The 25,598-nt window shown below is 42.1% G+C and overlaps 1 protein-coding gene across 1 annotated transcript in view; it reads right to left on the bottom strand.

The window, feature by feature from the left end:
* ush2a (Usher syndrome 2A (autosomal recessive, mild)) overlaps nt 1-25,598 on the bottom strand; it is a 188,297-nt gene that overhangs the window by 5,976 nt on the left and 156,723 nt on the right. The window contains exons 71-85 of the mRNA XM_018666882.2: nt 25,012-25,170; nt 24,301-24,463; nt 22,764-22,981; nt 22,531-22,667; nt 10,923-11,004; nt 10,674-10,819; nt 9,865-10,206; nt 9,403-9,764; nt 8,925-9,294; nt 7,934-8,215; nt 7,630-7,799; nt 5,872-6,202; nt 1,314-1,520; nt 994-1,086; nt 61-206 (exon numbers count right to left, since the gene is read on the bottom strand). Coding sequence (XP_018522398.1) covers nt 61-206; nt 994-1,086; nt 1,314-1,520; nt 5,872-6,202; nt 7,630-7,799; nt 7,934-8,215; nt 8,925-9,294; nt 9,403-9,764; nt 9,865-10,206; nt 10,674-10,819; nt 10,923-11,004; nt 22,531-22,667; nt 22,764-22,981; nt 24,301-24,463; nt 25,012-25,170 — 3,208 coding nt within the window. The remainder of the gene's footprint in view (nt 1-60; nt 207-993; nt 1,087-1,313; nt 1,521-5,871; nt 6,203-7,629; nt 7,800-7,933; nt 8,216-8,924; nt 9,295-9,402; nt 9,765-9,864; nt 10,207-10,673; nt 10,820-10,922; nt 11,005-22,530; nt 22,668-22,763; nt 22,982-24,300; nt 24,464-25,011; nt 25,171-25,598) is intronic.

The raw sequence follows: 25,598 nt of genomic DNA, 5'->3' as shown, positions 1-25,598 counted from the left end.
CAAGCAGTCTGGTCAAGCAGTTTTCCCAAACAATGTGAACTTTTTATGTTGTTTACCCACCTTTCAATCACTCCATTAGGTGCCAGAGGCTCATCCCAGTCCAACTGAACAGAGCGGGAGGTCAGGGTGACAGGACGAGGAGGGGGCTGGTGTGCTGGGGGTGCAGCCATGGTGTGGAGCTCACTCACTGGACCCTGGCTACAGCACTGACAAATGTTCAAAACAGAGACTTCAAAGGTTTAGTGTACAAGTGCAGTATCCTGGCAGAATTTATTAAAAAAAAAAAACTATATACACAATATGCAACCTAAAGTATTGTACAGTAAAAATGTTGCTATTTATGCAAGCACTTCACTTGACTTAAACTGTGTTAAATGTTACTTAACATAAATATTACTCAAGTGGAGGATGTTTTCTTGTGTCAAAAATAGCTTAATAAAAGCAGTGGAGACTGCTCAAAGTTTAGGCTAGATAAGATCTTATGTTCATGACCAAGTACAGCCATATTACAACTACAGAATACACCAATCAGCCATCACTGACAGCTGAAGTGAATAACATTTATCATCTTGTTACAATACAATGTTCTGCTGAGAAACCATGGGTCCTTCATTCATCTGGATGTTACTTTGACATGTACCACCCACCTAAACATTGTTTTAGACCAAGCACGCACCCCCAGTGGCAACAACACTCCCCAATGTCAGGGGCCTCCACCAGCAGGATAATGTTCCCACCACACCACAAAAACTGCTCAGAAATGTCTCCAGGAAAAGTATCTGTGGGATGATCCAGAACAAGTCCGATCCATGGAGGCCCTATCCTACAACCCACAGGACCCAAAGAATCTGCTGCCAATGTCCTGGTGCCAGACAGTACAGGAGATCCTATTTCCAAGCCCCAACAGGTCATAGCTGTTTTGCCAGTATGAGGGGGACCTATTCAAAATTAGGCAGGTCCCCCGCATGCAACCCCGCTTTCTGGTAATATTACCTGATAACAGGTGCAGGCTTCTACTCCTACCCAGTACTGGGTGTAAGGACGTAAACCATGGAGTGTCTGTTGATGGGATGTTCCCTCTGAGAGCTACAAGAAGGGGATAGTGAGGTAAGTTCATGTTTTAGGTCAGTGTAGTAATATGACAGAGTTTGTGTGAGGGCTGTGGAGAAAGAGGAAATATTAGGAGAAGGTGAAGAAGAGGCAGTGATCACAGAAAGGGTTGTAGTTGTGAAAAAGCACAAATTAAAGAGAAGACAGCACAGAAATCAAACCCAGAAAGTTCATTATTAACTGCAGCATTAAATGTGCCTTACCAGAGTGTGGTTGTTGTGGTGCAGTGAGAACACTCTGTAAAGACTAACAATCCCATTGGATCGAGCTGGAGGATGGATGTCCACTACTGCTGAGGTTGCTGAAACACGCAGGAAAACTGGTGGGCCTACGCCCTCAGGTGGGGCAGGTCCTGTCCTCCCACTGGCCCACGGACTGCCAGCACGACCGGCCAAATTCACAGCCCACACCTGTTGGTCAAAGGCTCATATTAGCCAAGAATATCCTGATGTCTGAACTGATGGTAAATAAAGGAGAGAGAACATGTGACACAAAGTGAGCATCATGTGAACTTTCCTCTTCAGCCATTAGGATTTTAGATCTGATTTATTAACTCTTAATGATGAAAGCTTCTCTTAATTACCCAGTAACCACCAGTCCAACAAAAGGATATAAGTCAATTCATTGGACCATCCATCAAAACCACCATCAGCAGTGAGAGCAAAACCTTTTCACCATGCAACCCAACACTAACATATCTGCATGACAATTACTTTTCACCTTCATCAAGGAGTTATTCACACATACACAAACACACACACACACACACACACACACACACACACACACGCACGCACGCACATGCATGCGCATGCACGCATGCACATGCGCACACACACACACACACACACACACACACACACACACACACACACACACACAGTAATCTTATTTGTGTGCTTGTGTTGGGTATAATTAGAGGGTGTACACAGCACAGGGTCAGGCGGGGTTGAGATTTGCATGTGTAAGTCATCTGTAGCCTGTCAGAAGTAGTGCAGAAGGCAGATGGATGGGTCTGAGCTCTAGTCTTGAAAGTGTGTGTCCGTGTGTGTGCAGTTTGCTGTTTGTGGCTGTGATTGCGAGTTTTGTGCGTGCGTGTGTGTGCGCGCAAGTGTGTTAAGAGTTGAATTAACCTCAATAATAGTCAATTAGGCCGTGATCAATCAGACTGATTGATCTAAGTGACAGCACAGATGGACTGAGATGGGAGAGAGGAAAGAAGAATGGAAGATGGAGAGACTGGGGATGGGGAGGAGGAGGAGGAGGAGGACAGGAGGAGAAGGGTGGACAAGATTCAAAGAGAAGAACCTGAAAAAAATTTTGAGCTAAGTGCTGTTTTGAAAATTTGTGGCCCCCGATAAACCTGCTTACACTGAGACAGATTTTTTTCTGTAGGTAAGATTACATTGAAATTACATTTTCCCGTTACACAAACTTTGCCTCTTTCACTGTCATACTTTTTTCTGTATCTGTATTGAACACATGATTTGGTTACTGCACTGTACATACATAGTTTTACACTAACTGTTGATTCTCTGATCACAACAACCGAAACAACTTGTAAAACTCTACAGTCCTACTTTAAGTTGAGTTTAATTCTCTAATAGTCAAACAACCCCAACAGCTGTAACACAGATCCAGTACCCAACAAAATGGGAATACAGCTTATTGGTATACACCAGTCTGGTGAGCTATTTCCGAGTTTACACAATAGAATAATAATAAGTATTAGGTAGTAGATGTCCTCAGGATTTGTCCTGAAATTTTTAAATTACAATTTCCTTGATAGTCAAAATTATATTTTTTATCATGTAATAATTATTATGAAATGGATATTTACTGCTCTTACATGCAATTATGTAAGTGGTCAGAGTATAAATACAAACACTTAAACTTTAAAAGTCTTACCAAAAGTCTGCAATCAAGCAAGTAAATGTAAATATCAAGACTAAGTTCTAAATTTAGTGACTGCACAGTCTTACAGTCAGTCTTCTTTTCTTGTTTATGTATTGCATTATCTTTCTTTTGGGCCATTGTCTTTATTGATGTGTGGTGGATGGAGAAAAGGGAACGGTGGGAGGGATGGCAGGAAGAGGAATGAGGGAAAGGACAGGAGCCTGTGTGGAGAAGGTGGGGTGGAGGGACGGAAGAGAGAGGGTTCGTTAGGTAAAGGGCATGCTGTCACTCTGATAAGGAAAGGTTAAAGAGAAGTGTGTGGGTAAAGGCTGTGGGAGATGAGCCCACTGTGTTTGTGTGTGTGTGTGTGTGTGTGTGCGTGTGTGTATGATGGGTGTGAGACAACCGACAACTGATACATTTGTTTATCATTTAAACTATGGTGATTACATTGTTGGTTTTGAATAGCACAGAGATCAGGTGATTCAGGCTCACATATAACTGAGTTTTAATTACTTCTGTATGTGTCTGGATGTTAACAGTTAGACACAAAATGTCTAGATAAATAGCCTGAGGAAAAAAGTGAATCAGCATCTGGTGAAAGAGAAAGTTTTCTACCACATACACTGTGTAGTTTCTACACAGGAACTCTGACGTGACTTGTTGCTTAAGAGTTTCCATTAAATTTGCTTCTGCCATCATGAAAATTTATAACTTGCAGCAATAAAATATTTCTACCCAGCAACAGCCATGTTCTTCCCCTAGTAGCAACACTGTCCAAGCCTCAACATGACGCAACACTTTGGGTTTGATTAAGAAGTTTGTACCACATAGACAGAGCAGGGAGAAAAAAGTTCAAAACTAAAGTCAGCCCAGATCACCTTGCCCTTGATCCAGTGCTGAAAGGTAGAATTCATCTCGTCGCTCTTATATCATCTACAGACTTTTTACTGGTCTCTCTCCTCTCCCCTCCTATTGGACCATGATTTGGCTTATTAGACACAAAATAAAAATACACCCTGTTAGCTGCCATGGCAGCAAATGAGCCGCCATGGCAACAAACGACTTCGGGAAACTTCCAGACAGTATTCAAGCCTTTTTATTGGACACTTGGACTGCGGACTTGATTTGAGCGCTCTGATAGGCCAACAGAGCTACTTGGCGGGTGCATCTACTTGGGGTGAAGGGGCTAAGTTGTGTGAAAGTGGGCAGTAATTAAAACCAAGCATAAAGCTGTCAATAGGAGCTTATGACCCAGTGTAATTAGCCTAATATGATTTCTCTCTCTGCACTGTGGTGTGCTAAACTGAACTGACTTATCGTCCTTGTGTACGCCTGAAACACAGGGAGAGAAAGGATGTGAGTCAGATAGGAACACAGACAGATTAACAGCTAAATAAAAATAAAGCCAGGCAGATATATAGTTCTACAGATGGGCAGACAGACTGGGAAAATATAACTTAAGAGTTCGAAACCTGAGAGAAATGGCATGGAGAATAACTTCTAATGAAATGTCCAAAAATGTATACAGTTTCTTCACTTCACTGAGTCTGACACACACACACACACACACACACACACACACACTCACACACACACACACACACACACACACACACACACACACGTTGACATGCACACACAAACACAGTGTGTACACATGCTCATGGACAACACACACATACCACCACCTTGTCCACGTACCCCAATCTCCCACTTGCAAATCCTCAGGGGACGTGTAGCGGTCACCATTAAAAGGTCTTTCCAATACAAGCTCTGTTACCAAGGGGGCTAACAGTTAATTCGATTGGCTGGCTGGTAATCAGGAAGTGGGTGCTCTGAGCGCCCAGTGATTAATGGCTCTGTTGCCCGCCCGTCATCTCCCAAAGCTCCTCCCTCCCTCCCCTCCTCCTGTCATAAATTAGGACCCTCGTAAATAAAGACGGCACCACAATCAGGCAAACTCAATCAATTACACAGGTTCTCTGGCCTCGGCTCGTATGTCTGACAGGCGGGAATGCTAATGTTATTGTTGCTTCCAAAGGGCTAGCCTGTCAATTAGCGTTCCAATGCACAGCACAACAGCATGAATATGGACCCCTCCATTTAACACCTGTCTGATTACTTGGCTTGTGTGTTTGTGTGTGTATGTCTATGTATGTTGTCATGTATGGATGTCTATATAAGTTGAAGTGTGTGTATTTGTGTGTGTGTGACTTGACTTTTGAAACACATTTCACTGTGAAAACAGGCAACATATTCTGATATGTCAGTCACATCAGATCTCATCTCTGAATGAGGTTCACAGATCACAATAAAACATTTAGCTTTGTTCCCACGTCCAATGCAGAGGACAAAAAGGAGTAAACGTTTCAGTCATGTGAGAATATGTATATGAAAATACTGTATATATTACAGTCACCATATTTCTGTATACACTATATGTACATATTTTTCAATTATTTCTGTTATCCTACGTCTTTTAGGATTCTTGTATTTTTTACTTTGTCTGAAAAAATATCCTGCTATTACATGTGTTTTTAAAAATAAACAATAGCCATAAAAAATGTAAACAAGTCAACTTGTTAACAAGCAGTTTTTTATCCTTTCTAATACAAATAATACAAAAAATGAACAAACAAAAAAACTGTTGAAACGGCTATAAACCTCATGGTTGCATCATAAAATACCGAATACTGTCAAAATCCAATGGTGCTCTGTTTTACAGACTACCGAAGGATTGGTTTCCATTTCCTCTCAGATAGTTAAATCAGTTAGATTTTAGTCATAATTACCAGTTAGCATTTATTTGCTGTATTTTGCTTCTTTAAACACACACACACACCTCACTAGACAACATTATACCTGATACTGGTATAGAGTGTATGGCTGGAGTCCTTCATCTTCGTATGCTGTGGAGACATTCCTGTAGACAAGTGTTGCTGCATCATTCCTGTGCATATCAGTGGTAGGGTCCAGCCTGCGGTGCACTTCATAATGCAGGACTCTACCATTTGGCTGAGCTGGAGGGGACCAGGTGAGCAGAAAGGTGGTCTGCAGGCCGGTGCGTTTGTCGGGCTGCAGGTCTAACAGTGGCGCTGTCTGTCCAGCAGGGGGAGCCTCTAGAGTGAGTATAGGTGACCAGTCACTGGAGGAGCAACCCAGTGCTGTGCAAGCCTCCACCCTTACCTCATACCTACACACACACACACACACACACACACACACACACACACACACACACACACACACACACACACATAGACACATATTTCTAAATGCAGAAAAAAACATATTTAGCAAAAACATTTTATGGTTTCTAATTTGAAAACTCTGTTTTAGAGAAAGAGAGAAATACAGGAGATGATAGAGGGGAAAGAGGGGGAGGAAAAGAGAGGGAAGGGGATGAAGATGAGGTGAATGGATAGAAGGTCATCAGAGAGTGGGGGAGTGATCTTTAGATGATAAGGCTGATGAGCTTTTATTATCTGAATCTTATCACCACATACACACATATACAACACATTTAATCACAATGACATGAACACAGGAATGGACACACACATCCGCATATGCATATGCATATATATGCATATGCATATGGATATGCACCCTTACACACAAAGATGCTGGTCTACACTGTTGTCTTTGTCTGAGAGAGAGTGATAGACACATTGTTGCTGATTCAAGGTTGACTCTCTTTCTCTGTCTCAGTCTTGACAGCACATTTGACAGGTTGTTTTCAGCAAATCAAGATGTCTACAATTTGACAAATGCATTAGTATCCTAATTTATCACACAGGCACTGGAAATAAAGGCTTTGACTTATTAGGGTAATAGCTGCTTAGATGTCTCCAGACTTTTCAGGGGGCTAAACAGCACAAACTGCACTGTGATGATGTGCATGTTTTTTGTATTTTATGTGGAAGTAAATGGTACGAGCCACTGAGAGAAAACACAAATCATTTTTTAAAGCAGACCTTTGGTTTTATTTGCTCCAATGCTGAACTTTATTATACTTCTGAGAAGAGATTTTACAAATGAAAACCAAAATAAAACCATACTTAACTTGGCTTTTATTAAAAATCCCTCTTCCCTTCTCTTTTTTTCTCCTTCACATCATTTTATTCAAGGTCACTTTCAGTGCAATTATTTTCAGATGTATGTTAATTGAATGCATTGTTTGTTCGCTTTTAAGAGAATTCAAGTTATTAATTGAAATAAAAATGAAGTGAACCTAGCTCTGTTATTAACTGACCTGTGGTACAGCCCCTGGATTAGAGTGTAGATAAGAGTGTACCAGTGTTTTTTGTTACCAAAAGATGGCACTCTGTTCCCTTCTTTGTTGCTCATTCTTGTCTCTTATTCCTCAGTATATTTTTCTTCATTACAGTGCTTACTACACACGGAAACGTGGAACTGTAACTGCGTTGTTAAATGTTTCTCTCAACCATTTTAGGAAATAAATTATAAACAAGCTATAATTATCCATTAACTTCTTGTAAATAAGTTACATATATATCCACCTTACAACGTATACATAAAATCATACAGTCAAACCATAAACAAATGTACTTTGCTGCATAATAAAAGTTAGCTGTGGTGAATTGTGCTTTGACTGACCTGTGGTAAGGAGTCAGTCCATGCAGAGTGGTGTGTCGGTCAGAGAAGGCACTGTCCTTTGGAGTGAAAACAGTGCTGGTGATGCTGAGCTGGACTGGATCTCTCTGATACACAGTGTAACTCACAATGTCTCCATTGGGACGGGCTGGGGAACTCCACTCCACTCTCACCTAGAAAGACAAACAACATACAGCAAAAGATTTAAACAAAATTTAATGAAAGTACGAAGGTAGATTTCAACTTTAGTTATGTCATGATTCAGCTGTTTCTTATATAGTATAGACTGATTAGGTGAATGACCCACCTGGTTTGGTCCCAGAGGTGTCAGTGTAGGGAGACCGACACCAGAAGGAGCTGATGGGTGAGTCTTTGCTGAGGCTGTGGCGCTGCTCACTGCTCCTCTGCTGTTGTTGGCCCTGATAATGTAGCTGTATTCCACGTTTGGCAACAGTGTGAAGTCGTGATAATGTCTCTCTGCGCCGACATAGATAACTTCACCATCTCTGAAGAGTTCGTATCCTGTTATGATGCCATTAGGGTGCTCTGGTGGTCTCCAGGTAATCTCCACAGACTCTGGGCCAGTAACCTTCAAAGAATAGGTCAGTGGTCACATCAGACAGACATCCAAACAGCATTTAATATTCAGTAAGTATTCAAATGTGTGAGAGTGCAGAAGACTGATCAGAGAGATCTCTGAAATGAAAGAAAACTGCTTATCATCAAATGTCTGAAACAAAGAAAAGACAGTAGTTTATTAGGGGCACAGAGCTAAAACTAATGCAGTCTAATACAATGGTGTGGCAATAAATCCTACCTTCATGAAGGTCATTTTGTTCAGTTTTTGCTGAAACTGTTTTAGAGAGGTGTTGATTCAACTGCATGATACTGCAGTTTGAAGTGCTGTTGACTTGTATTGTGTTATGCAGACAGGTGTTTTTATTATTTTGTCCACTCCATTTATATCAATGATGGTGGGCTACAATAACAGAAACACCTTTATGCATAATGCAATTCAGCTGAACAGCACCACAAAATATAACCTCTTTAAAACAGTTTCAACAAAAACTCACCAAAGTAGAATTTACTGACTGTTGTATTAGAATGCATTAGTTTTAGCAACATGAACCAAATAAACTGGCAAAGAGAGACAGTGAGCCTGTGGCTTGTGTCAAATGTAAAATTTTAAATACATGTTTATTTACTGTACTTATTACTGAATAATATGAAATTCACAGATTAAATATTGCACACCTAGTAACATAGGTTTTAATTAGAAGTCAAAAATAAACAGAAACCTTCAGAGTTGGGGCAGGCAGGCCAGTGGGAGGAGCCTCCTCAGTTATGGCTGACACTGTGGTGCTGGTGGTGCACCCACCACTGGTACAAGCCAACAGAACCAGTTGATATGATGTGTGAGGCCGCAGATCTGACAGCACTGCATTTTGGTCTCTCCCGCGATAAACTTCTTTGTTGTTTAGTTTCAGCACATATTCTGTAACCTCTCCATTCTGTGTTGGTGGTTTACTCCAGGAGATGTTTATACTGTTGGATGTGATGGTGACCACTGTGGGAGCTTCCACTGTGGCAGGTGGAGCCTCTAAGGTTGTGATGTTTGTATGAGAGCTGATGATGCACCCCTCAGATGTACAGGCTATGACTGCATAGCTATAGAAAAGAACAGAATGAAAGTTTAAAAATGATATTTGTTTTGTTTTTCATTTGAAATCCTCATGAGGAAATATTCATGTTAGCTCATTTGAAAGCAAGCAATACCTGTATGTTGTAAAAGGCAGGAGGTCCTCATCAGTGTAGCTGAGGACAGTGGGGTCAAAACTAAATGAGAAACTGACATTGTTTCTCTGAATCCTGTAAGACTGAAGTACCCCATTGGGCTCCAAAGGAGGTGTCCAAGAGATCAACACCTCACTGGGCCGGCCGTGTAGGTGACTCACTGTTGGAGGGGCTAGGCCACGAGGAGGGGCCTGTCTGGTTGTTACAGTTACCCAGTGGCTGCTGGTGTGTCCAGCCGGGTTGTGAGTACGGACACTGAACTCATACTGAGTCCAGGGACGCAAACCAGTCACCGTATAGGAGATGGTGTCAGTTTGTTGTGGGGATGATTCTCTGAAGAGCACCTGTTGGAGACGGGCGAAGATGAACAGAGTTGATGATTTCAGTCGTACATGATGATGTCACTACATACATCCTCAGAGACATGTCTTTAGTTTCACCCACCTTTCCCCTTTCAATATCCTCTTCATTATTTCTTCCCCTCCCCACTTCTTCTAGACTTCTCCCTAGTAAGAAATACTCTCCAATTGGCCCATTGGGCTGGGCAGGAGGTCCCCACCTAAGTGAGACACGATCTGGGCCAATGAAGAGAGGCCTGGGAGGAGGTTGAGAAGCAGGTGGAGCTGCTGCAGTGGTAATATGCTGAGGAGGGCTGCGTGTGCATCCTCTTGAGGTACAAGCTTCAAGAGTCAAAGTATAAACAGTCCATGGTTCCAAACGACGAAACAGGAAGTTGCGAGATAGACCGCTGAACTCCAGGTTCCCCTCACTGTATAAGTTATACATCTGGAAGAAGAGGAGAGGGAAAGGAAAGAGGAAAGAAAAGTATCAAGAGCAGTGGGAGAGGAGAAGAGAAAGCAAAGATTAAAGTAGGACATAGTGGAACAGAGAACAGTAGAGGGACAAAGATGTTAAGCAGGTGAAAGGTCAGAACACAACAAAGAAGTGCAGGAAAAAAACTCAGGAATATGTGCTAATGTGTATACGCTTGTTGTAATTCTGACTTCAGGTACAGGCCTATTGCTGTGCACATTATGTGTATCAGCATGTATCACGAGCTGCTGCTTACATGAGTAAATTTTGCTTCTTGTAAGTTGATAATTCTTGTGAGTGTGCTTGTGGGCTTTTGTATGTACACTACTGGTATCTATGTGCTGCTACTTCTGCATCTTCTACTGTGTGAGGCTGATTTGATTATGCCCCACTTCACTTTGGTATATGTTCACTGTTTTTGTTGTATGTATTGCCTGTACCGTGATGACTCCATTTGGAACAAGTGGCTGATCCCAGCTGAGCAGCAGTGCCCGGCCCTGCTCTCTCTGCTCCACTGTGAAGTTAGCCAGGCCGGCTGGAGAAGCCTCCAGGGTCCTAATGCCTACCCATGGACTGGACACACTGCCTGAGGGGTAACAAAACATCAAGACTCAGAGTGGTTCACTGGCTGGTGCTGATATTATTCGTCCCTGATGGTTTAAAGGAGCTACTAATCATATTCAACCTACCTGCCGCGTTAACAGCTTCAACTCGCAGACTATACTGACTGTATGGTTCAAGACCATAGACTGTTGCTTCGAAGACTGAACCCTGAGAGAGACAGAGAAACCAAGGTATGATATACAGAGAGATGGCATGAGTACAAGAAGAGAGAGGTAAGAAAAGGAAAAAGTAGGAGAGGGAGAGAGGGAGACAGTCGTATGGAGAAGAATATACAGGAGGGAAAAGAAGGAAGACGAAGAAATTATTGCGCAAGAGTTAAAAAGAGAAAGAAATAAGAGTGGATAGAAACAGCATAGCAAGAGAAAAGAGAGTCAGGAAATTAGTTACACAAACAAACCGTGTATGGATAAAACCAACACATTACTCATTAAAATGGGGAATGAAAAGGAGCACTGAAACAATTGCGAGCTAAGATGACATGACATGGGATTTGTGATATCAACATTTCAACATACAGGCTCTGCCATGGCAAAGTAAGTAGACACCAGAGAAGTGGCAGAGACAGAGAGACTGGCAGGCAGACGGCTGTCCCTTATGGGTGAATTCAAAGCTTCCAGATTGAGTGTTTATGTCACACATGCACCCTTTCATATCAGACACACACAAACATACACAAACGCAGTGTGTCTGCCAGTAGCTTTAGGCAGTGGGACCCAGCCCAACACCCTGGCAGACACGGGGCAGTGTGTATGTGTGTGTGTGATACAGTGGGAACAACATTTACTAATTGATAAGAGACACACTGTTGTTTCAAAAGGCCCTGGCGTGCGATGACATGGTAGTCAGGGAGCACTAGGCTCCAGGATGTGGCATCGCCTGTTTGTTTGTTCACGACTGTGAGCTTGGAATCAACTATGAGACTGATGTTTCTCTGTGTATGTGTCAACATAGTTGTGTGAATGCACAGCACAGGAGGGTATATTTTTTATGTGTTGACTCTGCAGTTTTTTTTTAAATTGTCTGTTCAGGAGTGTATGCTTTCACATAAGCAAGCATATGTAAAGAGATTAACTGGTAACCCACTTCAATGCAGCGGCAAGAGGATCAAAAAGGCTCCAATTCAAACTGAATCAAATGAAAACCCTGACAAATCACCGTAGCGTGGCACCAAGGATGAACTGTCTGAACAACAACCAGAATGCGTGTATTCACAGTTTTCATGTCTGGGAGCCAACATGTTTTTCATCCACAGTAAAATAGGATTAATAAGCCCCTAGACACAAGCTAAATCCTCCTGCAAATCACAGTACTTCTCAGTAGAGAGAGGGAGGGAGGGACGCAAAGAGAGAGACACAGGGGTAGAGAAAGACAGAAAGAGAAAGGGGTGGAGGGAGGGAGACATAAAGGCCGAAAGAAAAAAAAAAACGTCAGAATGAAAGACGTATATGTAAGTAAGGCAATGTAGGACAGAGAATTAGAAAAGAGGGATAAGAAAAAGTAAGAGAGTGAGTAGGTTAATAACTGAAGAAGGAAATAAAAAGGAGAGAGAGGAAGGTGGGTGAGAGAGAGAGCAAGACAGAGAGAGATGGAGTGAATGGTTAAAAAAAAGAGGGGAGAAAGCTAAAGTGGGAGAGAAAAAAGATAGATGTGGCAAAAGGGAGAGACAGATTAAGTGAGCGAGAATGAGAGATCTCTCTACCTTAAAAGCCAGTGAAATATGTGAGGCATGTGGCCTATAAAGCGGTTAACATATGCACATTGTCAATAGCAGCATCTGGCGCTGGCAGCTTTTATAGGAGCATGGAGACTCTGCTACACGCCTCTAGATGGCAATACATTCAAACACTTTATCACTGAAACACACCACATTAACAGCCTCCTCGCTACATCACACACACACACACACGTACACACAAATACTCAACAATCTAGCAGTATGAAATTCTCCACCACAGCCTGGTAACTGCGCGTGCACACACACACACACACACACACACACACACACACACACACACGGACAAGCATGCAGACAGACAGTAATCAAATGGTGTAACACTGAAACACACTACTATTACATTACATTAACAGCTCCCTCAATAACTATTTCTCCCTCATACATACACATGTTCAGACACACACACAAAACAAACACTTTCACATAATACACATGTTAAGGAATATGTAGGCAAAAACATACACACAAAACTACCACTGAAATAATGATGTGAATAACAGAGTTCAGATAAATTTAATATCCACTAATCTCAGCAGTGAAGATAAACAAATGGGAGAGTAGAAAACACTTAAAACCACACAACTGGAACTGTATTTCCCAACCATGCATTTGAAGGGTTTCTGTTAAATAAACCACATTTACACTTTATGTATATAATGCAGTATCTGACCTTGATCTACAGTATATCAGATTAAACAGTTGTGGATATATTTCAGTTAATGTTTCAGCACCAACTTTGGGGTCAGAGCCACACTGCACTTTTGGCAATGGGCCTCTACGACTTTAGCATTAGATTTTTACTTTTTTCTCCACCATGGGCAAAATTAGCTATAGTGATTGGTAGCTGTAAAAAAGGCCAACCTATGAAGACTACATGAACAGCGGCAATGTAAGATATGAAAGGAAAAATGGTCTCATCAACCTAAATCCAGTGAGCATTGAGTGTGTACATGTGTGTGTGGATGATCAAAGTCACCAGATAATCATGCCAAATGCAAAAGAACAGAGGGGGAGCAAGAAGTCAAGAGAGCGGTTGGGGGGGTGGGGTGTTGAGGAAAGAGAGGTTGTGTAAAGTGTAAACAAGACAGAGGGAGAGAAAAGGAGACAATGATAGGGAAAGAAGAGACAGGAAGAGGTCGTGCTAATTTATACATTAAAGAGCCCTCAGATCTTACATGGTTCAACACAACTTAGCATTGAGGGCAAGGAAGCAATCTATTCAATCTTTTATTTCCTCATTCTGTCTTCTCTTTGGTGTGTGAGCCGAGCTACAGCAGGGGTCCTCTGAGCAGTGTATGTGTTTCTGTGTGTGTCACCTATGTAAAAGGGTCAGTGTGTATATGTGTTCATTGAGCCTCGTGCACATATATCGATACGGGTGTTCATGTGTAAACCTGCATCTGCACACATCTTGTTTTGTATCCATGTGTCCCTAGAAGTGCGTGTGTGCAACTGCACATCTGTGTGTGTGTGTGTGTGTGTGATATTCAGGTGGAGAGGCATGGTGTTGCCGGGGGGACAGTGTGTGATACTAATTAAGAATAACCATGTGTATTTGTCAAAAGAATTATGCTGATTATCTCACAAAGGCCCCGGCACTGGGCCCCGCAGAGAGACAGAGACAGAGAGATGGACCAACATTAGCATATGGCTACACACATGCATGCACGTACACACACATACTCTTTGTCTCTCTCTCTCTCTCACACCCACACACACACACACACACACACACACACACACACAGATGTGCAGGTACAAGTACCAAGTGCCTAAGAACATACATGAAAGAAGAATTTCTAATGATAGGTGAATGGGATCCAACTGGTCTGCCTAAGGGATGTTTCTCTCCACAGGCCTTCTCTGGCCTCTCTGCTCCGTCATATTAAGTCCTGGAGAGATAATAAAGCACCACGCTGTTTCACCTTTTCTTATGTGTCTTAGTTCTTTCAGTGTGTGCTAAAACATGTCATGATAAGATATGATCCAACTCAATTCAGCTCAGTTGACTTCAACTTGTTCAATTCAGTTTAGTTCAATTCAATTCAATTCAATTCAATTCAATTCAATTCAATTCAATTCTCCAGTCCAGTCTATTAGTACAAGCTGTGCCCTGACCAGCCCTGTGAGAGCAGTAATTGTTTTCAGAGGTTTCTGAGGTGAGCCAGTGCACCCCATGCTGCTCTCTCGCCCCCCCCATGCCATGCTCTCAAGCCAAGTTTGTGTGTGTGTGCACGTATTTATGTGTGCATGCCTAATTCAATGCTGCTGGCACAATTGCCCTGTGTCTGTTTGCAAATGCCCTGCATGGGTGTCCCTGCTAGTCAGTGTGCGTTAGACAGACCCTGACACATACAGACGTTTGTGCAACACACACACACACACACACACACACACACACACACACACACACACACACACACACACACACACACACACACACACAGAAACATGCAGAGTGCCATTAGGCATGTGTTTGTCTGTGGCCAGCACAGACATAGAGAGGGACTGCAGGGGTCTGGAACAGGCATGCCCACTTCACACCGACAGCCATGATTGGCTTTGGCGGTTCTAGACCCCAGGAACAGCATATTTGGTGTTTATATATGCGTGTGTGTGTGTGTGCTGTGGCCAAAGACCAATGGACAAATTCTGGTGAGTGAGGGACGGCTTCGTCCTGCTTAGAATCCACAGATATCCGCTGGAATTGAAATGAGCAAACGTGTTTGTCTGCACATACAACTTTATCAGAGCTTTATTTCTTCTATCAGGTCAATTGTATATAAAAATCTAATATTTATTAGGGATGCTAGTTATAATTAATGAGCAGTTGGTTAAAAAAAAAACAAAAAAACAAAAACAAATAAATAAAACAGAAAAAAACATGATTATTTGTACAGGCAATTTCCAATCGAGGGCCATCAAAAGACAAAAGTAACTGTAAAAGTAATTTGAAGCTGAACTGGAGTTAATTTTAAATGAAAAACAAAAATCTCATCAGGACAAATTAAATCAAAGGTAATAAGTTTATCAGATGTGACTGGGAGTATGGTGATTTTCCTCTTGAAGGAGTGTCTGCTGGTCTGCAGACACAGACCAGCATCTTACAAACACTAAAGCTTTTTAGCATCCCTGTCATCTTTAAACCCTGTACAACCAATCAATGGACATTATGCTGACTGCCAAATAGAAACACAAAGACTCTGCATTCATGTCCAGGCTCTGAGACAGCATCAGACAGAGGGGTTGGCAGGAACACGTCCTCCAGGCTATGGTCATACATACAGCCCACTCCCAAAACAAACACTTGACAAGGATTCAGTCACACACACACACCACACCACACACACTTTCCACCAGAGTTGACTGGACTCATCACAAATATACTAAACTCATTTTTTCCCCTCCCTCTCTTAAACACGCTCACACTCACACACACTCGGCGTTCCTCTAAAGTGATGACCATCATATCGTGGATGCAGCACTAAACAGCCATTAAGACAAGTGGAGAGCACTACACTGGATGGTGTAGCCTCTTCACAGACAGACACAAAATAACACACAACCTGTCATTACAGAGCGAAAGAGAGTGAGAGAGAGAGAGCATGAAGAGAGAGGGAGAGAGAGGAAGTAAGAGAATATATACTAAACTCACAAAAAAAATCACTTGACAGAGTGAGAGGGAGACAGCAGAAGAGGGCAAAGATGGTGGATGAGAATAACATAAAAACTGTAATTTGGGACAGAGGTAGAGAAAACCCAGATGGAAATTTAGTAATGGAGGGAGGCCTGAGCGGTATGGAGTGATAGAGGGAGGAGTTGTGAAAAAGATGAAGAGACAGAGAGAAAGATTGCAGTGGGGAGAAGAGGGAGTGTTGCAGCCTGATTATTTGGCTGTTTATGCAGAATGCTGAGAGCCCTCCAATCAGAGTTGGAGACCTCTAACTAAGGGGTCTGATAGGCCGAGGGCCTAACGAACTCTGCATCTGAGTCTCCTTATCCTCTCCTCTAATCCTTCCTTCCTCTCTTCACCTGTCTCCTCCTCCACTCTCAACCTCCTCATCCCTCACTCCTCACCCTCTGTGCACTCAGCACTGCATTCCTCTCTTCCCCCCACTCCTCTGTCTCCCTCATTTGTTAGAGGGTGTCACTGAGAGCAAGGGCAAAGCCTTGTCATTCCCGTTCCTCTGGCCACCCTCTATCCTCTGCTCCTGTTGTTAAGTGATGCAAAGAGGATAACTGAGGAGAAAGTAAGAGAGGGTTAAAAGCAACAAGCCAAAGAGTAAAGCTGTTTTTCAGTCCCGCTTCCATGCCATTAAATTATTTTATTTAAAGTTTTAACCTAGCTAAAACAGGTCGGTCAAATTGAAATCCATGACATCACCAAGTTCATATGCCTGGATATTTTCTTCTGTATATTTCTATATTATAGTATGTCCTGAAAAATCTAAATCTCTTGAGGATAAATACATATCCACGGACATGAGTGGGTAGCATTTTGCATTTCATGATTATATGAAAACTATGGCAGCTTAGAGAATTGAATCAGAGAGATGCGCTAAAAATATAGAGACACAAGCGAAACTCTACAGAAACGCTTCAAGTTCAACACAACGGAATTTTTCAACAGAACATTTAAAAAAATGATGAATAAAATAGTTATTTTATGTATTTTAATATTCTGATTACTCAGTTCTGATATTACTGGCAATAATGGCTATATGCTTAGCCTTAGTCTTTCACTAACTACGAACTGATTCATCAGTTTTTTGTGTCCCCCTGAGACCTGCACTGGAGATCAATCTTAAATAAATTATTTGACATTCTGAGTTGCTTTTTTGCTTACTTGTCGAGAGTCTTGTTGGATTAAACTAAGAATTTATAATGTGATAATTGGTGAGCTTTAGAGGTGCAGGTTGGTGGATTTCGTTACTGTTGGTCTGTGAATGAAGCATATTTCTGAAATGTTCCTTTAAGGTGCTCCACCTTTTCATAGAGGTCATGTCTGGTACATGCATCATTGTTTGGACAATGACCTGCACTTGGCAGGACAAATACATTTTCCAAGTGAGTAATGAAATACTTGGCATTGAATGGGTTCCCCACAAACATTTTCAATAATGTGATGCTCAGGTTAGCTGTACTTCAGGCCAGTTTACTTGCAACCAGAAAACACGCCTGCTGAGCTATTCTCAGTCATAGCTTACATATCTGCCGTGCATATGGTCAGGCAAAACCAATCAAAAACACATGCATGCTTAAGTATCTCCAAACTCTACATCTGTAGTCATACTGTGTTTCACACCATGTGTTTAACACTATTACTTGTTTGTCCCGATCAAATCATTCAACACACCTGCAGGCCAAGTACACACAACGTATCCTGATAACATGTCCATACTTAAATACATCTCTGAACTGCGCATGCCTAAGTACACACATTCTGAATATGTGGGAGACACACACATACACACACCCACACACACACACAAACATATTCTGAACCTCATGTCGGCTTTGAGACACAGTTCGCTGGCTGGCCCTCGCTGTCCCGCACCCTCTGACGGGCTCTTAATGGTAAACTAACAGATTGTAAACATGCTGCTAGCTCTCTCTCTCTTTCTCTTTCTCCACTCTCTATATTAATCACTCTCTTTCTCTCCATCTCCTTCTCTCACTCTCTCTTTCCTCACCTCTTTCACTTCCTTCTTCCCCCTCTATTCCCATCCCCTCTTCTCTTTTCCTTGCTCTCCCTCTCTATCTGTCTTTTGCTTTTCCTGGGGTATTTTTTAAACAATGTGTCCTTCATGTACGGTTGGTTACGGGGCGTACAGAAGGACATCATTAGCGCTGGTGGTTAAGCTGTAATTTACACCATTACCGAGGTAGGGGCCATTTTTATTGCCTAGTAAATTTCAGCTCTGAAATATTTAGACCATATGGCTCAATTTGTGTAATAACCTTAATTTCCAAGCACCCTTCAGCTCCCTTCAGTGCCGGCTGTTGTTGGCGGATGGCGGAGTGGTGCGTGTACACATTCGTATGTGTGTGCACACTTTGGGTTTGGAACACATACACATACATAAACACACTCACGCACGTTCACGCACGCACAAACATGGACATGGCAAAAATGTTAACGCATACTCCACACGTAACCTCTTACATACGCATTACACACTCTCCTCCATGCGCTCTCACCGATTCATTCATTCACGCACACACACACACACAAAAAACACACGCACGCACACACACGTATGTATGCATGGCGGTAGCAGATTAATAGGGTGTCAGCTTGTGTTTGGGTGAGGGAGCGTCAGGCGTCGGCCAGATGGTTCTCAGGGATGATGACTGTCAGGGGTCCTGCTCTGATCAATGGGATGTATTAATACAGCACACATGCACGCACACACACACACACACACACACACACACACACACACTGTTGCACATACATACGCAAACAAAAATATGTTATACATGCACAAACACACACTCACATGCAATCATATTCAGACATATGTATCCACGTAAAGGAACAAACTCTCACATACATACACACACTCACGCTCACACACATATGTATGCACATGGTCTCCCTTCACCAGTGATCCCAAGGGCTGCAGTGTAACATCTGGAAGAGCCAAGGGAGGGAGGAAAGGACAGAGGAATAGGGGAGGAGGAAGAGGGAGGTGTTAGGCAGGGAAATACAGGAGGTAGGAAGACTGAAAAAAAAAAAAAAACTGGATGGAGGGAGAGCAGGTCAGGGAAGGATGCAAGGGAGGAGAGAAGAATGTATAGGAGAGGGAGAATAGGTGCAAGGGGAATAAGGGAAAGAGATGGGGTAGAGGAGGGTTAAAGTGAGGAAGAGGTGAAAGAAGGTAGTAAAACTGGTGAGAGAAGCTGGCAGATGGAAGAGAGGAATGGAGTAAATTAAGAAATAAGGATCGGGTGGAAGAGAATGTAGAGTGAGGGATGAGGGACAATGGGAGGGTTTAGAAGAAATCGAGGCAGAGATCATAGAAGAGAGGGAAGCGGTAACAGGAGAGGAGGAAAGGAGAGAAAGGAGAGAAAAATGAAAGAACAGGCAGAGACAGGTAGAAGAGTTGCAAGGTAGTAAAGGTTGTGACAATGGACAAAAAAAGAATCAGCGAATCAGAGGAGAAGATCTTGGGGTGGCATGAGTTGAGCGGAGGGTGCATGAAACAAACCCAGAACAAAATGATGGTTGATGGCTAAAATCTTCACTGGTGTGGAGATAGCAGCCCAATGAGCTTTAAAGAGAAAGAAAATGTATTGGAGGAATAAGATGCCCTGTGTAAAAAAGGTGACGTAGGAGCAAACAAAAGAAAAAAAGAGTTATAGGGTGAACACTAAGAGGAAGAAGGGAGCAGAGGAGAAAAGAGCAATGACAGAAAATAAAGAAAGAAGAAATATAAAGAAGAAGAGAAGTAAGAGAAGCAAGAAAGGCAACCTGACACCCTGCGTGAGTGACTAACATGTCTGTCAGAAAGGTGTAAGGCATGGACAGAGAATTTGTGTGTGTGTGTGTGTGTGTGTGTGTGCCAGGCGGCGCGTAGGGATCTAGTGAGGCAGGCCGCCTGCGCTTCGTACCCTCATTCCGTCCGATTGCCATGACGACCCCATTAATCAGCCAAGCTGGCACAGAGCAGGGTTCCCAGCCCAGCCTGAGATCAATACACACACAAATACACACATACCAAATGGACACACACACACACGCATGTACAACAATACATCCACCACATTAAGAGATTTTGAGCAGAAAAGAATGGGTGGATTAGTGAATATTAAGGTGAAAAAAAGTTAAGTGAGGATAAAGCAGACAAGGGTGGAGGAAAAAGAGAGAGCCTAACATCACTTCTGACAAGTTTCTGACAGTGGAAAAAAGTGAAAGATGTTCCTCTGGTTACAACAGTCTATGATAAATGAGAATCTACCAGCAGTTTCAGTGAGTAAAATGCATGTTAGTATTTTATTAGTTAATATTGATGCTTCTGCTGGAGATGATGTTTGTGGCTCAGCTGTGGCTGCAGTGTCAGAGACCTATTGAATAGTATTAATTGTGTTTTTTAAATCTACTATCTGTCTAGATGAATGGGGTGATATCACTGAGCAAAGATGTTTTGGGCCTTTAAGGAATTAGCATTTATTTTATCCAAACTGAAACCAGTTTTCTGATTTCTGGAAAAGAACCTGAAAGTTTTGCACTGTAACTGCATTCAGCTGATTAATGTCAATAGCAGTTTATCACCAATTTCAAAATGTCCTTTCCCTGCCTCCTAAATTCTACTCATCCTTTTAATTGACTGCTTGTCTCTCTCTTAAACCTCAAATTAATTTGCCTTTCAAGTGTCAAACCCAATATATCAAAAAAAAAAAAAATTCGCTCTGCATTACTAGTCAAGGCACAAACGTTACAAATCCCTAAAAAAGCTTGCTTGTTTAAAGTTTACTGGGAACTTTGTTTCTCATTTTCACTTTCTTTGTGTATTCCTAAACAATGGAGCCATGTGGGGAAGGCTACTGCGTGACAAATGACCGCCACCAAAATAAGTCTATGCCATATCAATGAGCCTCTCACACACACACAAACTCACACACAAACACAGTGTTCCATATCAATGAGAAGGTGAAAGGTCTCCATTTACATCTTGTATTAATTATGAGTGACAAGCCAAAGGTCACCGAGGGAGAAGAGGCCACTCGTATGGACAGAATATAGATCTATACTTCTACCTCTTCTCCCGCTTTCGCTCTCCTCCCTCCTTCCCTGATCTATCACTCTGTCTCACCCTCATTTTGTTTCTTTACTTGTCTTTTTCACCCCCCTCCACTCATCTCTTTTGGTCCCTCTCATTCCTGCCCTCTTCTTTTCTCTTTCATACCCTCTCTATTTACTCTGTTGTTCTTTGGTCTGCCAATCTGGCTCTCTGCCTTTTGCTTTTGCGCATTTCCTCTCTGTGTTTATTCCTCTTTCCTCACTCCTCTTCTCTCTCTTTTATCTTCATTTCATGTTTGAATCTCTACTTATCTTGTTAGGTCATGTCTTTGTTTCTCATTCTCTCTTTCCTTCTCTGCTTTCTGTCACATAGAGGTAAATCTATTTTTTAAATGATAGCTGCTGCATGTAAGTTGAATCATACAAGGCTGAGTTTCAGATATTAATGCACACACACACAAATAACAGGTGTGTGGTGGCGTGCAGAGAGGATGCTTGCCACTGTTGGCGAATATCTCATTGAAGCTTAGGGTGAACTTAGCCTGCTTACTGAGCTGCCAACTCCTATTTAGACTAGATGGCAGCCGTTAACAGTAGTATATGTGTGTGTGTGTGTGTGTGTGTGTGGGTCTGTGGGGGGGGTGTATGTGTGTGCTTATGTGCCTGTGTGAGCACATATGTGTGTTTGGTTTGCGGGGGCTTGCTCATAGTTATTCCCTGCATTAGAGCATCAGGCATGGCACAGAATTGTGGGAAGGGCCCTGGAGAATAGCTGGTCATGGGCAGTGTATGTTTGTGTGTGTGCACGCATGTGTGTCTTCAGGCCCCTCACTGGCAAACAGATGGCACTAGCACCACAGGTAGAGTCCAAATTTCTTTACATGCATCGCAAATGACAATAGACACACACACACATACACACGCACCGCATGTTATATATAGTGACCGTATACTTTCAATTTATTTTTTAATGTACTTTTACAGGTATGTGTTCATGAGTTTCACTTTGTGCTCACAATTTTTGAATGTGAGAGTACTCTTATCAAAACACAGAAACCTTTATTGCTCTGTGTGACTCTATTGCATACAATAAATACCTGCAGAAAACAGCATGTGATCCAGGAGGACACTGTCCTCACAGAGAAAAGCATGGTCTCATCATCCACCAGTTACTGTGTATGTGTGCATTTACCTCCACAGTGAGAGCAGTAACAGCAGTTGAGTTGAGCGTTGGGTCCTGTTGGTGCTTCTTGTAAACCAGCCTATAATGGGAAATTAGACCATTGGGCCGCCCCGGTTCACTCCATTTCAGATGGACTGAGTACGCACCTGTCAATGTGCAGAACATGTGGGACTGTTACAGTGATTCAATAGAAGAGCATTTTCACACAACGGCAGTGTTTACATGTGACTTGGTGAACTCACCAGTGGGTGTGGCCGTGGGAGGGGCCATATCTTGTGGTTCTGCCTGTAAGGTTTGGGCTAAAGCCCACGGGCTCAGAACAGAGCCCTTGGAGTTGTGGGCTTTGACCCTGTACTGGAAGTAGCTGAAGGGCTGCAGGGCAGGGCTCGCATCAAAAAATTCAAATGGCCCCGTGGACCAGATGAAAACCAGCAGCTTCTCCTCTGTTCCTACTGGACGCCTTTAATAAAATAAATTCTTGGATCAGTCATTCGTTGTTTATTCAAGTTACACTTGGGATATACTAGAATAAACCGTATTATAGTATTTAACTTTGGCTACCTAATAAATAAAATATAAAATAATATAAAAAAACATAAAATAAAATAAGAGCACAGTATTAAAAATAAACTGAAAGTCTCTGAAAGTATTTGATGTTTCACTTTTTGCAGTAGATACAAAATATACTAGAAAAATTATCAGTATGTCAGGTTAGTTAAGCAAGCATGAAAATTGTGGAATTAAAATAAAAAAATGTAACACCACGTCTTAAACATTATGTGTAAGTCACTGGCTGATGCAAGCACCCTGATGTCTTGGTAAGCCTCTTTGTCTGTGATTACGTAGGGTTTCAGAAGTGTGTGTGTGTGAGAGAGAGAGAGAGAGAACGAAAGAGATTTTCCTGTTTTATCCAAGTCCCTGTCTGCCTGAGTCTGATCATGCCAGGTGTGACAGTGTGTGTGTGTACTACTATGCTAATGTGTGTTTCCTGAGGAGTTAAAGGGCTTAGTCTGGTCTGACCCTGCATACAGATCACACAGTCTTTGGTCAACAAGCAGACCACGACCTTCAGCATGCATTAATACACACAAACACGCACACACATGCACACACAACGTACGTATATTGGCAAGCATATCTGGAGATTCATCACCAAAACTTCTGCATATACATTTCATGTGTACATTACACGTATGCAAAAAATGTGTCTGTGATGTCATGTATGTGTGTTACTTCTGGTTTATTAGTGTTGTAGTGACAGACTGAGCGGATAATGTGAGCACATGACCACACTGATTTGTATGAGTATATAAGAATGTGAAAGTACCTTTGTGTCAGGTCTGATTGTTTCTATGTCTGCTCATCTATACCTCATCATCTGCTTTCAACACACTTTCTCATGATCTAAAAGCCCTGCTCCTCTACACAGTGAGTCACATGTAAATACAAAATATTCTATGTTTTCTCTTCAGAAATGACGATGATGGTGCAAAGTGTGCGTCTTTGATACCGTCTCCTACAACAGTCAGTATTTGTTTCTTTTAAGGATGAAGGCAATCTTCCCCTTACTGCAACAGTTGTACATACAACATAAAGGTGACTTTGGGAGCCACTAGTAAACACAGTGTTTTATTATTTTGGTGTGAGGATGTGTTGTATTTCAAAGTTAGCTCCTTTTGATCTCAACCCTTTACCTTCCCTCTGGGCCAAGGTGGAATGTACCCTCAGTAAAATCATCATTGTCTGTGTTTCCAGTCCTTTTCTGTGTGTGTACGTTACCTGTATATATGGTAGGAGGTGATGACTCCGTTAGGTTTTTGGGGCGGGGACCAGTGGACCTCCAGGACATTGGCTCCAGCAGCCTTTACTGTAGGGGGTGGCAGACCTTCTGGGGCAGCCTCTAAAGTCTGAACTGAAACACCCTCTCCTACCCCACACCCCTCTGCAAGGAACAAAAAACAGGCAGAACAGAGACATATCTAGACATTTATGCATATCACAGATCAACATGGTTGTATCTATTATGAGATTATGGTTGAAACACCTCAGCTAAAGCAAGCTATACTATGCCTTAGGAAAAAGGCCATTAGCTACTGTTTAACTTTGTTTAATTATTCTCTGCAGTCACCCATTGCTTCGCCATCGACTGCATCAGACCCCTAACATCACAAGATGCAGTAAGATGAAAATGATTAGATGTATCTAACAAGGTGTAAAGGTGCTACAGAGAATAAATTCAGTTGTTTTAACTATACTCAGAGTTTTAATCTAGCTGACCTTCTTACAGAGCAAAGCTTGTGTTAAATAAAATTGCAGCAATGTCATCACATCACAAATACTGCTGCTATGTACACTAGTTTCTCTATGCTAAACTCATTCATTTCCTCGATTAAACTGTGTGTGATGCTTTTTTAACTTGTTGTTTGGATAGTGCTGTCTAGTAACTGTCTCACTACAGGTAGCTGATCTTTCAAGTTGAAAGATATTTACCAGTCTGACAGGCCTGCACTCTGATGTAGTAGGCGGTGAATGGCTCTAGACCAGTCACAGTGAGGTGCAGATCTTGCTCGGCACGATGCATTATCGCTCTGTCACTTCCTGGATTAAACAGGATGTTGTAGTTTACAGGCTGCCTGCTGTTGAGCTGAACTGTGGAAAACAAGAAAGACACATGACGTGATTATCTTTATTTAGTTATGTTATTTATTGGAGTACATTTATAACAAACAAAACAGACGTGTAAGGGATATCATTTTAAACACTCCACGCTGATCCTTAAAGCTAGATACATGGACTGAGACATAACATTAAGTTACATTATTTATAACATGTCACATCCATGACAGTTTAAAAAAAGAACTTGTACAAACAGTATCTTATAGGATTAGACAGGACTTGTAAATTACCTTTCTCAGCACTGTCAACAAATTGAATGAATTAGTGCAGCATTCATCCTAAACAGGCTGTAACACATTATAGTGGAACTATACTCCAAAAAGGAATCTGACCATTAAAGCAACTTCCTCTCAACTACATCCATATATCTGCTTGTATTTTTGTCTCAGCACTGACTGATC

Source organism: Lates calcarifer, linkage group LG2 (assembly GCF_001640805.2).
Source record: "Lates calcarifer isolate ASB-BC8 linkage group LG2, TLL_Latcal_v3, whole genome shotgun sequence".
NCBI classification, from domain to species: Eukaryota; Metazoa; Chordata; class Actinopteri; family Centropomidae; genus Lates; species Lates calcarifer.
The sequence above is the reverse complement of the archived record's forward strand: the minus strand, read 5'-3'. Positions and strand labels throughout refer to the sequence as shown.